The sequence below is a fragment of the Pelobates fuscus genome, chromosome 8, assembly GCF_036172605.1.
Source record: "Pelobates fuscus isolate aPelFus1 chromosome 8, aPelFus1.pri, whole genome shotgun sequence".
In the NCBI taxonomy this organism is placed as follows: domain Eukaryota; kingdom Metazoa; phylum Chordata; class Amphibia; order Anura; family Pelobatidae; genus Pelobates; species Pelobates fuscus.
This window is the reverse complement of record NC_086324.1, coordinates 114,189,611-114,202,896: the sequence shown is the minus strand read 5'-3', so window position 1 is coordinate 114,202,896 and position 13,286 is coordinate 114,189,611. Positions and strand designations below refer to the sequence as shown.

General features: G+C 41.6%; 1 protein-coding gene across 3 annotated transcripts in view; it reads left to right on the top strand.

Moving 5' to 3' along the window:
- The window catches only part of RHBDF1 (rhomboid 5 homolog 1), an 864,530-nt gene that overhangs the window by 195,059 nt on the left and 656,185 nt on the right, over positions 1 to 13,286 (top strand). For all 3 annotated transcript variants that reach the window (XM_063430225.1, XM_063430226.1, XM_063430227.1), the window contains one exon: positions 1,163 to 1,285. In XM_063430225.1, the coding sequence (XP_063286295.1) occupies positions 1,163 to 1,285 (123 nt within the window). The remainder of the gene's footprint in view (positions 1 to 1,162; positions 1,286 to 13,286) is intronic.

The following is a 13,286-nucleotide window of genomic DNA, read 5'->3' as shown; positions in this document are numbered from 1 at the left end:
AGCTGTTTAGCCCAGCAGCCCCACTGGACCACAGGGACATAGAGACTCCATGCCAGCACTCCCAAAGGTAGGGAGGCTGGGTGGAGTAATTTTTTTTTAAAAAATAATAAATAGTATGTGTGTCTGTATGTGTTTTTGTGCCTGCCAAAGAGTGCGTGTATGTTTGTTAGTGAGTGTGTATGTGTGTTTGTCAGTGAGTTTGTGTGTGTGTGTGTCTGTCAAAGAGTGTATGTGTGTTTGTCAGTGAGAGTGTGTATATGTTTGTCAGTGAGTTTGTAATTATGTCTGTCAAAGAGTGTGTGAGTTTGTCAGTGTGTGTGTGTCTGTCAGTGTGTGTGTGTGTGTGTCTGTCACCGAGAGTATGTCTGCCAGTGAGTGTGTATATGTGTCTGCCAATTAATGTGTATGTCTGTCAGAGTGTGTATGTTCTGGGCTGGCAAATTCAATTCTGTGCATAAAATATGTCTGTTAGTGCGCACTGCACACTGACAATAGACATAGAAATCTTTCCCTTGCAGACAAAACTACTGCAAGGGGAATATAGCGCTCCCATCCCACCCACTCTGCATTCCCTCCATCCTCCCTCCGTTCCACGTATATATATATATATATATATATATATATATATATATATATATATATATATATTATAAAACCCTCCCTCTGGTGGCCAGAAGCATGCACATGTACTCTGAGCTGGTGAAATTGTATAATCCACAGGCTATTCTATGAGAGGCTTGTCATTAGATGTTGCACGGCCTTAATGACATCAGGATGGGATGCAGAAGATCAGGTTTTATATAGGTAGGCATTAGTCTAATGCTTCCAGATGAGAAGCATTCTCTTGGGTGATCACCAAATGTAATTGGCTGTTTATCAATAAATGCCACACACAATGCCAATTTAATCTGGACAGGAATGGAGACTATCATCACAGACTGTCTTGGGGTGGAGTGGAGCAGTGGTGTGAGATGAGTTGCTGCTTTTTAAAAAAAAAAAAAAAAAAAAAAAGTCTTTGGTGTATGATGTAAAACAGTAGGGAACTTAGTACATGAAACTGAGTGAGGATCCATATATTAAAAACTGCATAACTATTGATTTTTCAAATCTTTTAGATTGTGTACTTTTATTTAAAAGTCTTAATATGCAACTTTTCTTTTAGGGTCGCTCTGTGAAAGAAGGAACCTTACGCAAAGTACAAAGGAGAAGCTTCACTCCAGCTAGTTTTATAGAGGAAGACACAATGGATTTCCCAGATGAATTAGATACATCCTTCTTTGCCAGGGTAACTTTTTTTTCTCAAAATAATCTACTTTTGAATATGTGATAAGAGTGTGTGTATATATGTATGTATCAGCACACAATCTTAATTTCCCAAAAAAATATACATATTCTGCGCTAGAATATATCTGATTTACTTATTTTAAACCTTAAGGACACATTTTGAAATATTCCGTCATGGGTGCTCTACACTTAAGGACCTATGACAGAATATTTCCATAAAGAGCTAAAATTACTGTACTGGTGATCATAAGATTATTGCTGTTGCTGCGTGAGTGATCACAGTGCTGTTGAGACATCTGATCTGCCTCTCTCCACATTACTGTGAGTTGTGAAGTAGAGCGAGATGGATCTGTGTTTTCCTGGTGTGATTTTTTTTTTTTTTAAAGTATTAAAACTTTAACTCTTTCCATGCCTTCACTGCTGTATGCAGACTGGTACTCATTTGGTTTCCCTGTTACCGCAGACTACAAACCTGCAAGTATGTTGATCATTGATGGTTAACATTAACACCTCCTTCTTGTCTTTATTTTTCACTGTCGGCAGTTCTTCCTGGCAGAGAGCAACTGTTCCACCATTTTTAGTTTTTTTCTAACTGGTCTCTATGGGAAAACTGTATCCAAATTTCTCATATGACACATGCTACCTTTTTGAAACAGTATAGCATCTTCAGTAGTGGGATGCTACTATAATAGTTTTTAATGTGCAAGTGGTCCCAGACAATTTTCCCACTTGTTCCTCTAATGTCTCGGCAACTTAGGGGGTCACCGTGGCATTTTCATGTAAACACTGCCTTTTCAGAGAATAGAAACGCTGAATTTTCCTCATAGAGATGCATTGATTCAATGCATCTCTATGAGGAGGTCCTGATTGGCCAAAATGACATTTAGCTCCGCCCCATGCCAATTTTAGCCAATCCAAAGCTTTACCATCGGCCATTTTGATGTCACAAAGGGGGCTGAGCCAGCGCCGACAGTAAGGTGAATTTTAACATTTTATAGGGGGCTAAGGGGGGACAAGCCACCTAAATGGCGGGTTAAACACTATAGGGTCAGGAATACATTTTTGTGTTCCTGACCTTGTAGTGATCCTTTAATTTCTAAAGGAGTTACATGCAAAGTTAGAAATACTTTCTCTAGAATATAATTAAAGGGACACTATAGTCACCAGAACAACTACAGCTTATTGCATTTGTTCCAGTAAATATAATTATTCCCTTCAGGCTTTTTGCTGTAAACACTGTCTTTTCAGAGAAAATGCAGTGTTTACATTACCACCAAGTGATAATTCAAGTGGCCACTCATCAGATGGCTGCTAAAGCTGCTTTTTTGGGCAGTCCTGCCTAGTGTGCAGCACAACATTCAGTATCCACCCTCTGCATGCAGACACTGAACTCTCCTCATAGAGATGCTGATTGGCCAGGGCTGTGTTTGGCTTGTGCTGGCTCTGCCCCTGATCTGCCTTCATGACAATCTCAGCCAATCTTTTGGGGAAGCATTGTGATTGGCTCAGAGCACCACTTCTGATTATGTCAGCAGACATAGGCAGTTCACAGGCAGACAGGGGCAGAATCAGGAGCTACAGACTTAAATTCAGGTAAGATTTTACTATATTTAAAGAGGCAAGAGGGGACCAGGGAGGCTATATAGTGGTTTTAACACTATAGGGTCAGACATATATATTTGTGTACCTGACCCTGTAGTGCTCCTTTAACAGTTATATCCAATACAGATGCATTTTTAACAATACCTGTCATGGTCTTGATCAGGTCAGTTAAGAGACTTATGCCAGGGTTAACGTTTGAACGTTTATTTGGGACTTTAGACATATTGACACACAAATTGCAAGCCAAAGTGGGAGGTAAGTAAAACAGGGAGAAAAGAAAAGAGATTAAGGCAATTAGTAAATGGAAAACATAAACAGAATTATAGGTGAGGTTGAGAGAGAACCTACAGTTGCAAGAAAAAGTATGTGAACCCTTTGGAATGATATGTTCTGCACAAATTGGTCATAAAATGTGATCTGATCATCATCTAAGTCACAACAATAGACAATCACAGTCTGCTTAAACTAATAACACACAAACAATGAAATGTTGCCGTGTTTTTATTGAACACACCATGTAAACATTCACAGTGCAGGTGGAAAAAGTATGTGAACCCCTAGACTAATGACATCTCCAAGAGCTATCTGGAGTGAGATGACAGCCAACTGGAGTCCAATCAATGAGATGAGATTGGAGGTGTTGGTTACAGCTGCCCTGCCCTATAAAAAACACACACCAGTTCTGGGTTTGCTTTTCACAAGAAGCATTGCCTGATGTGAATGATGCCTTGCACAAAAGAGCTTTCAGAAGACCTACGATTAAGAAGTTGACTTGCATCAAGCTGGAAAGGGTTATAAAAGTATCTCCAAAAGTCTTGCTGTTCATCAGCCCACGGTAAGACAAATTGTCTATAAATGGAGAAAGTTCAGCACTGCTGCTACTAACCCTAGGAGTGGCCGTCCTGTAAAGATGACTGCAAGAGCACAGCGCAGACTGCTCAATGAAGTGAAGAATAATCCTAGAGTGTCAGCTAAAGACTTACAAAAGTCACTGGCAAATGCTAACATCCCTGTTAGTGAATCTACAATACGTAAAACACTAAACAAGAATGGATTTCATGGGAGGATACCACAGAGGAAGCCACTGCTGTCCAAACAAAACATTGCTGCACGTTTACAGTTTGCACAAGAGCACCTGGATGTTCCACAGCAGTACTGGCAAAATATTCTGTGGACAGATGAAACCAAAGTTGAGTTGTTTGGAAGAAACACACAACACTATGTGTGGCGAAAAAGAGGCACAGCACACCAACATCAAAACCTGTCCTGGGCTGCAGCACTGGGCGAGCAGATCTTGAGGCGCCCCAGCGCCAGGCCTATCCTCCAGGCACCTGAAAATGGGGATGCCGAGAGGAGCCCTGTTAAAGGAGGCACAGGCGGTGGCCATTTGGCAGGCACCTGCTTACCCAGATGGCAGGTGCCTGCTCTTCCAATAAATGCTGGAGGAGAGGGGGCAGGTGAGGGTGGCAAGGGAGGCTTTTCTTGCAGCTCCTCCCTCACGCGCCCTCTGTGATGCCAGGAGCTGGAAAATGATGTCATTGCAGCCCCGGCATACTAAACAGCTTTCTGGGGAGTGAGGAGCTGCCCCACAATGGATCCCAGGGAGGTAGGAAGGCTGGATGTCTGAGTCTCTGTGTCAGTGAGTGTTTGACTGTCCGTGAGTGTGTGTGTGTGTGTGTGTGTGTGTGTGTGTGTGTGCCTGTCAGTGAGTGAGTGTATGTATGTCATTGAGTGTCTGTCAGTGAGTGTGTGAGTGTTTGTCAGTGTGTGTGTGTGTATGTCAGTGAGTTTCTGCCTCTGTGTGTGTATGTCAGTGAATGTATGTCAGTGAGTGTCTGTTTGTGTGCTTGTCATTGAGTGAGTGTATGTCTGTCTGTCAGTGAGTGTCTGTGTGTGTGTGTGTGTGTCAGTGAGTGTATGTCTTTTTGTCAGTGAGTGCGTGTGTGTGTGTGTCTGTCAGTGAGTGTTTTATTGTCAGTGAGTGTTTGATTGTCAGTGTGTGTCTGTCAGTTAGTGTATGTCTGTCAGTGAGTGCCTTTGTCTGTGTGTGTGTCTGTGTCTGTCAGTGAGTGTGTGAGTGACTGTCAGTGTGTGTGTGTGTCTGTAATTGAGTTTCTGCCTCTGTGTGTGTGTCTGTCAGTGAATGTATGTCAGTGAGTGTCTCTGTGTGTGTGTCTGTCAGTGAGTAAGTGTGTGTGTGTGTGTCTGTCAGTGAGTGTCTGTGTGTCTGTTGGTGAGTGTATGCCTGTCAGTGAGTGTTTCATTGTCAGTGTGTCTGTCAGTGAGGTTCTGTGTGTGTGTGTGTCAGTGAGTGCATGTCTGTCAGTTAGTGAGTGCGTGTCTGTCAGTGAGGTTCTGTGTGTGTCTGTCAATGAGTGAGTGTGTGTCTGTCAGTGAGGTTCTGTGTGTGTGTGTGTGTCAGTGAGTGAGTATATGTCTGTCAGTGAGTGAGTGTCTGTCAGTGAGTGAGTATGTGTCTGTCAGTGAATATTTGCCTAGGGCGGCAGAAATCCTTGCACCGGCCCTGCCTATAAATTAAATTATAGGCAAGAATAGAGTGACAATAGAAAAGGGAGTTTAGGCAATATGCCCTAGACGGTTATTTACAAGTAGGTTATTTACAGACAGGTTATGTACAAAAAGGTTATCTACAGACAGGTTAGAAATAAAAATTAGGCAATTGTAAGCAGGGAAACCTATAAACGGAATTATAGGGAATATTGAGAGAGAACTTATAAATTAAATTATAGGTAAAAAAGGAAGGATAACAGAAACAGTGGTTTCTGCAATATGCTTCAGAGAGGTTATATGCAGACAAGTTATTTACAGACAGATTATTTACAGGATAATAGAGGATAGTAAAAAATCTTATATATGAAAATATAGGAAAGTGAGATGGGTAAAACAGAACTAAACAATAAGGTATCAGGTTAGCAAACAAAATAGTATTTTAGTGAATCGGTCCCTTGTTTGGCTGGAGCACTGCAAAGATAGGCAAATAACTCTTTGCTATATTGGTTATTTGCGTAGTCCAGGGTTATATGATACAGGATGGTAATGTCAAGCAGATTGGTAGGGTAGTCCTGGATGGTGTGAAGCAGGGTAATAATAAAGCTGGTTGGTTATATAAATCAGGTTGAAATCACAAAGCATGATAGTGGTATAATGCAGGTTGGTTTGTAGATCAGTTCAGGTTGAAACTAAAGTAGCTTGATAGAGTAGACCAGGGTAATAATAAGAAGCTTGTTAGCAATGCAGGTTGGTAATGGATATCAGCTTGGAATAAAGAGGTATGGTAGAGTAGATAAGATTAATCTCCACTAGGACGATAATGATGAAGGTAAGTTCACAGGAGCCAGGAACAGAAATCTTTCCAGAATGACCATAAACTTCAATCTAAAGGCCCTGTATTGAGCAGGGTGTAGCCTTTTGTAGGTGAAGTAATTAACCCAGGCAGGTGAGATAGAAACAAGGGAAGTTCAGATCTAGTGGTTAGGTAGGCCACTAGTGGCAAAACATAGTCAGTGCAGGAACAAAATTAAATGAAAGGCAATAAAGTTCTGTAATTATGGTTTGGAACCTGACAATACCATAGGAAACGTTCAGCTCACTTGAAAATTCCTTTACACCTAACATATTGCTTTGCAGCTTCAAATCTTAAAAATCTTAACTCTGTTAACTCTGTGTGATCCAGACCGATTGCATCTCTCACTGCTGGCTACAATTCTCACAGGCTAAACACTTGCACATTGCAACTAAATGATACAATATTTCATACACAAATAGTCAATTTAACTATTACTTTTGCATCCAGTGACCAAAAGAATATTTTTAACCACGTTTTTAACACTGCAGATGATTAACTTTTCTGATTAAAGATGAACTATCCCTAAATTCAGATATGTTAATATCTATGGATAATAGCTTGATATGCTAAACTTGGAAAATTACTAGTACATCATACATAATTCTTATTCCAGCTGCAGAATGGACTTTGAATGATATATAATTTCCTCAGGTAAAGCATTATCAGCATTATCCAGGTATATTTCTGTTTTTAGTAAAAAAAAATATTAATTTAAACTAAACCAGCATTTACCAGCTTTTTTGGTAGAAATTTCTTTAGGCTTGGAGATATTTTCCATAAATGGTGACAGAGTGTTAAGTATGCCCAGGGTATGCTCCTTGTCCGGTCTCTAGTGATCTTAAATCCAACCCTCTAGATCTAAACCTGGATCTCTTTGTCAATATTTTTACCTTTTTTTAAAGAAAATTTTATCTTACGTTTCAGCAACCAATGGGTTTAGGTGGGTGTACCTTCTTCTACTGATTGTCTTATTGACTTCGATCAATAAATGGCGTTATAGCATCACAATAATGTTTTCATTACCAATTCCAACTACCACTTTGTATAAGTGGTGGACTGAATTTCGTGATGCATTTGACATGACCAACATCTTATCTTTATGACACATCAAGCTAACTAATAGAAATAAACAAGTAGAAAAGGGCACTTCCAATTTTTGTATAAGGAAATATATACTAAGAAACCTGTAGCTGCACCTCTAAAGTATAAATCCAATAAAAACACACTTAAAATAGAAACAAAACCATATGAAAAAAGGTGCACAGTGATTTTACCGATATGTAGATAATGCACTGGACTCTAGCCAATCAATATTGGCAGATTACAGACTTCAGTATGAACACGCCCACAGTAGGTGGACTTAAAAAGGAAGTGCGGGCACTGACAAGGTAGATCTGAAGAAGCCACTACTGCGGTGAAATGCGTCATCACGCTACTACGCCATTGCGCTATTACGTAATCACACACGTAATACGGTTAATATACCTCACCTCCCGAAAGGCGTGAATGGAACCCAGACCCAATATCATGGCCAGATTGTGGGAACTGGGAAGGAGCTTCATGAGGAGTGACGGAGAAAGAGATGATCCGTTAGCTAAGTTGTTTTAGGCTGTTTGAAATAAAGATTATGTTTTACTACATTTCAGCCTCAAGTTCACCTGAATTTTCCTGCTTATTGGAGCTTTAAAGTTAGAGCAGATGCAACTGCTCTCTACTTGTGATTGTGCATTTTCTAGTGTATATACACTTATTACCCAGACAATATTATACCATATTTTCTATTTTTCCCCTCATATGCATGCATGAATATGTATTACTTTGTGAGGACACTTCTGTACAAGTGACCCCCCAAAAAGTTATTTTAAAATATTTTTTAGTGTGTGCTTTACACTACATTGGCACCTGGATCTAGCACATTGCACTTTGTGTTTTAATATTTTATCACTGTACACTAAGAGTACTAGATGATGAGTATCTTACACTATAATATTATTGTTACTTTTATGTCAGGATTACGAATTGATCCTGCACGCAGAATTGTATCACACCTAAAACTAAGGATAACATCTAACCAAACCTTAGAATGGCCAGACTTAACGTATCCAAGAAGAGTCAGAATACTTGCCGAGGTCAGGGATAGAGAATCCGACATAGTGATGAGGAAAAGCCAAAAGTCAAGGATACCAGAAATCAGGAAGTCAAAACGAAGCCTAAGTCAAATACCAAAAATTCAAGATCAGGAACGCACTCTCGGATTACCATCAGACAAAAACCACGACAGGGCAATGAGAGAATGTAAAAATACGTTGAAATAACCCTCCTGTTATTCTGATGGGCTGTAATTGGTCTTTGACCCCAAAATGTGCGTGTGCGTGACGTCACGCGCATGCCAACGTCATTCTCAACAAGGGCGGTCATGATGCTATAAGGTGGCAAAGATCCGCAGTGGGTGGCATCCCTAGATATGCTGGGTTTATCAGGTGTCCCGGCGCACGGCTTTAAATGGGCACAACTATTCCTGTCAGGATGGTAAATACCATTAACCACTTTACCATAAGCGGATTAATTTGTTACATTACCCCCCACCTGAATACCGCCCACCGGATGGGCAGGACCCGGCTTGAGGGGAAACTTGGCATGGAAAGAGCGAACCTTATGGCCAGCATAGATATCAAAGCAGGAACCCAAGAGTGGTCGGCAGGTCCATACCCCTTCCAATCAACCAGGTACTGCAATGAACCATGAGAGAACCTGGAATCAATAATAGAGGAGACCTCGTACTCCTCCTGACCAAAGGAGGAGAGGGAACCCCCGGGACTGAATATTTATTGCAATTAAGTGGTTTGAGTAAAGATACATGAAACTAATTAGGAATGCACAAGGAAACAGGAAGAACCAAGGAATAAGAAACAGGGGTTAATTCTCTTAAGGACACGGTAAGGACCAAAAAAACCTCGGAGCAAATTTCATGCTAGGGATTTTCAGCCTGTTGTGAGAAGATAACCAAACCTGGTCACCCACCTTGTAGACTGCGTTTATCCGCATGGGATTTAAAGCGAGCAGCCGCAGTTTCAAGAGCGGAGTGAACCTTAGTCCAAGTATCACAAATAGAGGCCAGGTGGTCATCCTGTAACGTCCTGCCCTGTTCTGTGAAGATGTCTGGCAATGGCTTCTGGTATCCAGTACTCTTTTTGCTATTCTTACTTAGTTTTTCTTGGTTTTTGGTTTTCTATTCTATGTCTGGTTTTCTTTATGCTGGGATTTCTGGGTTCATTCCTATAGTTCGTCTCTGGATTTCCCAGTCTCCAGGTTTCCTTTAAATGTTTGTTTTATTTGCCACACCCTTATGTTTCCAGCTTTCATTATGTGTTAGAGTTCCTGGAGGCAGCGGCTCAAAGCTTCTGTCCTTTCTTGCAGGTAAGTGCTATATATGTGTTCTTAATCTGTGGTTGTTTTAGCATACATTAGGCAGTGTAGGACCTTCCAGATATGGGGTACATTGGCGTTGTTGGCAGGCTTATGCAATGTATGATCATATAGTGTGACTAAACCCCCATGATTTCCATATGTAGTACTTAGTTATTTCTCATCTTGTTTTGCCTATGTTATCTTGTCATGTCTTAGTTTGTATACCCAGTCTATGTACAGTCCTGTCCAGTCTTGCCCAAGTTATGTTCATGTTTTCCTCATGTCTTGTGTATATGTCTGGGTTTAGCTTACTATCCTTCTCTGGTTCTGGGTTCTACTAGTTCTGTCTTGTTTCCATGTTTGGTGTCTTGCCTTGTTTCTAGTACTGGATACAATCTTGCTGCAGAGCCTCCCTATTAAGCTCCTGGGAGGTCTGTTAAATTTCCATGCTCCTAGTTCCTGGTATCCGCTGAAGCTGATTCAGGCTCTTGGTACGTGGCTGCACAAACGCTGGTGCTCAACACCAGGGGGCGTGCGGTTACTCTGCACCAGACCCTGCTAATCCACCTCCACGCTGTGACTCCTACTCTGAACATCAGGCATACTGGGTCCCGGTCCTGCACCGCCGCCCGGACAGTGTCTGGGTCCCGGGCATCGGACCACCACCCTGACACATCCAGAGCAGGGATAGCTGTGTCAGAAAACACATCAGGGAGAATAGTAGGGTGGCAACCAGTATTGACAAAGAAAGGACTGTGTCCAGATGCGGCATGGGTAGCGTTATTCCTATCAAATTCTGCACAAGGCAACAAATCAGCCCAGTTAGACTGAATACTGTTCACAAAGCAATGTATATACAGCTCAAGCGATTGGTTAGCCCTTTCAGCCGCACCATTGGTTTGGGGATGGTAAGCAGAGGAAAAAGACAAGTTAATGCCCAACTATTTATTAAATGCCCTCCAGAATCTTGACACAAATTGGGAACCCCTATCTGACACAATATTTTGAGGGATCCAATGAAGCCTAACAATGAAACGCATAAATATGAGGACTAGACCCTGAGAAGATGGCAATTTTTTGAGTGGAATGAAATGTGCCATTTTGGAAAAGCGATCAACTACCATAAGGATGGTGGTATAACCATTAGAACTAGGTGGGTCCACAATGAAATCCATAGACAGATGAGACCATCTGTGTGGATGTAATAATCCACACGGAAGTGTTTGTGGAACCTTAGAGACTGCACAAACAGAACATGCTTCCACATAATCCTTAATATCCCTTATGAGTGACTCCCACCAAAATGATCTGGAAACAGTCTTATTTGTACCAGGATGCCCAGCAGTAACATTTTCGTGGAATATTTTCAACACCTCTTTCCTGTCATGTAATGGAATAAACAATTTACCTAGAGGTTTATCGTTTGGTGCTTGGGACTGAGCCACCATGATAGCACAAAGCAATGGTGATGACAAGGAAAGGACAGTGAATGCTATAATACACTCAGGAGGAACCATGGGTGACGTCTCTTGTTCTAGTTCTCACTCTTCATCAAATTGTCTAGATAAGGTGTCAGCTTTAACATTTTTAGCACCAGGCCTGTAAGTAACAAAAAAGTTAAAGTGGGACAAGAACAGAGACCATCTAGCCTGGCCAGAGAGGGTGTGTTTTGTCATCACTAATGACAAGCACGCCCCCCTCAAAGTGAGCATGTTGGTTCAATGCGCAGAGCCCCGCTGAAGAGCTCTAGCATTAGAAAAAGGCCCTGAATTTGTTCTGCGCAGCGCAAGCAAATTTAATAACATGCTTGCACTGAGTTTGCTTTTAAATTGTCTCTGGTGTCTCCACAAGTGGGATAAGTGTGGACAAGGGCCAGGAAAGTGTATGGTGCATGTGTTTGGAGCCTGCTTGTGGGATTGTGTGTGTGTGTGTGTAGAGGGTGGTGTGTAGTGATGTCGCGAACATAAAATTTTCCGTTCGCGAATGGCGAACGCGAACTTCCGCAAATGTTCGCGAACAGGCGAACCGGGCGAACCGCCATAGACTTCAATAGGCAGGCAAATTTTAAAACCCACAGGGACTCTTTCTGGCCACAATAGTGATGGAAAAGTTGTTTCAAGGGGACTAACACCTGGACTGTGGCATGCCGGAGGGGGATCCATGGCAAAACTCCCATGGAAAATTACATAGTTGATGTAATAAAGGGCATAAATCACCTAACATTCCTAAATTGTTTGGAATAACGTGCTTTAAAAAAATCAGGTATGATGTTTTATCGATCAGGTAGTGTAAGGGTTACGCCCGCTTCACAGTGACAGACCAAACTCCCCGTTTAACGCACCGCAAACAACCGCAAACAGTTCATTTGCACAACTGCAAACTCCCCATTTGCACAAGGTTGGATACCAAGCTAGCCATGTCCCATTCCTTGTCCTCACTGATGTCATTGAAGGTCTCTTCCTCCACCCAGCCACGTACAACACCAAGTGTCCCCGAAAGGTGAAAACAAGCCCCCTGTATTTTTGTATTTAAATGTACACTACTGTTACACCAGGTATGAGTTGCACTGGTGTGACACTGTGCCCTGGCAGGCCCTGAAACGCACACATGTGAAGGAAACTGACTGCTATTATATTACCGTCAAAAAAGTTTAGTTTTTTTTTTTTAAATGCAAGCTATTGTGACACCAGATATGAGTGGTGGCACTGGGCAAGTGGGCACAGTATAAACTGTGAACAAGATACAACAAATACAGGGTGCGCTAAGTAGGACAATGAGAGATAATAAACAAAAATAATATAAAGAGTCTCTTAAAGTAAAGCGAAGACCTGGAGTGTATATTCTTCAGTTCTTGCTTTGAATCCTCAGTGGTAAATATGAAATACAAAAGCAAAAATAGAGACCAATAGTGCAAAACCATTTTAGGAAAGCTGGATCACAAACAACATAGAAGTAGAGAAGTGCCAACTTACAATTTAAAGAGCTATTCCCAGCTCTAGGTAAAACAGCATACAGTGGTATTTAATACTCCCCACATGTAGGATATAACTGGACACTTGGAGGTGTATCCTCAAGACTTCTTACAGCATTCCAGATAATCGTCAGCATATAAAATACATAAAAGGGGGAAAAACCCAATGGTGCAATAACATAGGTTAACTGCAACTACAGACAACACTGAGGTCCTAAGAGTGCCAACTTACAATTGGGAGAGCTATAACCAGCTCTGAGTAAAACAGCATACAGTGGTATTTAAACTCCCCACATGTAGGATATCCTTCTAGCGATGCTTGCAGTGCCGGTCTTATGAAAATAAAATCACAAGAGAGGGCCCATAGTGTTTACCGTATAAAAAACAGCAGTACACACACGCTGGCAGGCAGGCAACTGCAATTAGATTACACAAAAAAAAAAAAAAAGCAGACTGATGTTCTAGCCCTAAAAAGGGCTTTTTGGGGTGCTGTCCTTACATCAGAGATCAGATGAGTCCTTCAGGACTGTAGTGGACACTGAATACACTAGACTAGCTATCGATTTCCCTATTAAATCAGCAGCAGCTACACTGTCCCTCCTCTCACTACGAATGCAGCTTCCGGGGGGTGGGGCCTAGCTGTCATGGAGGAAA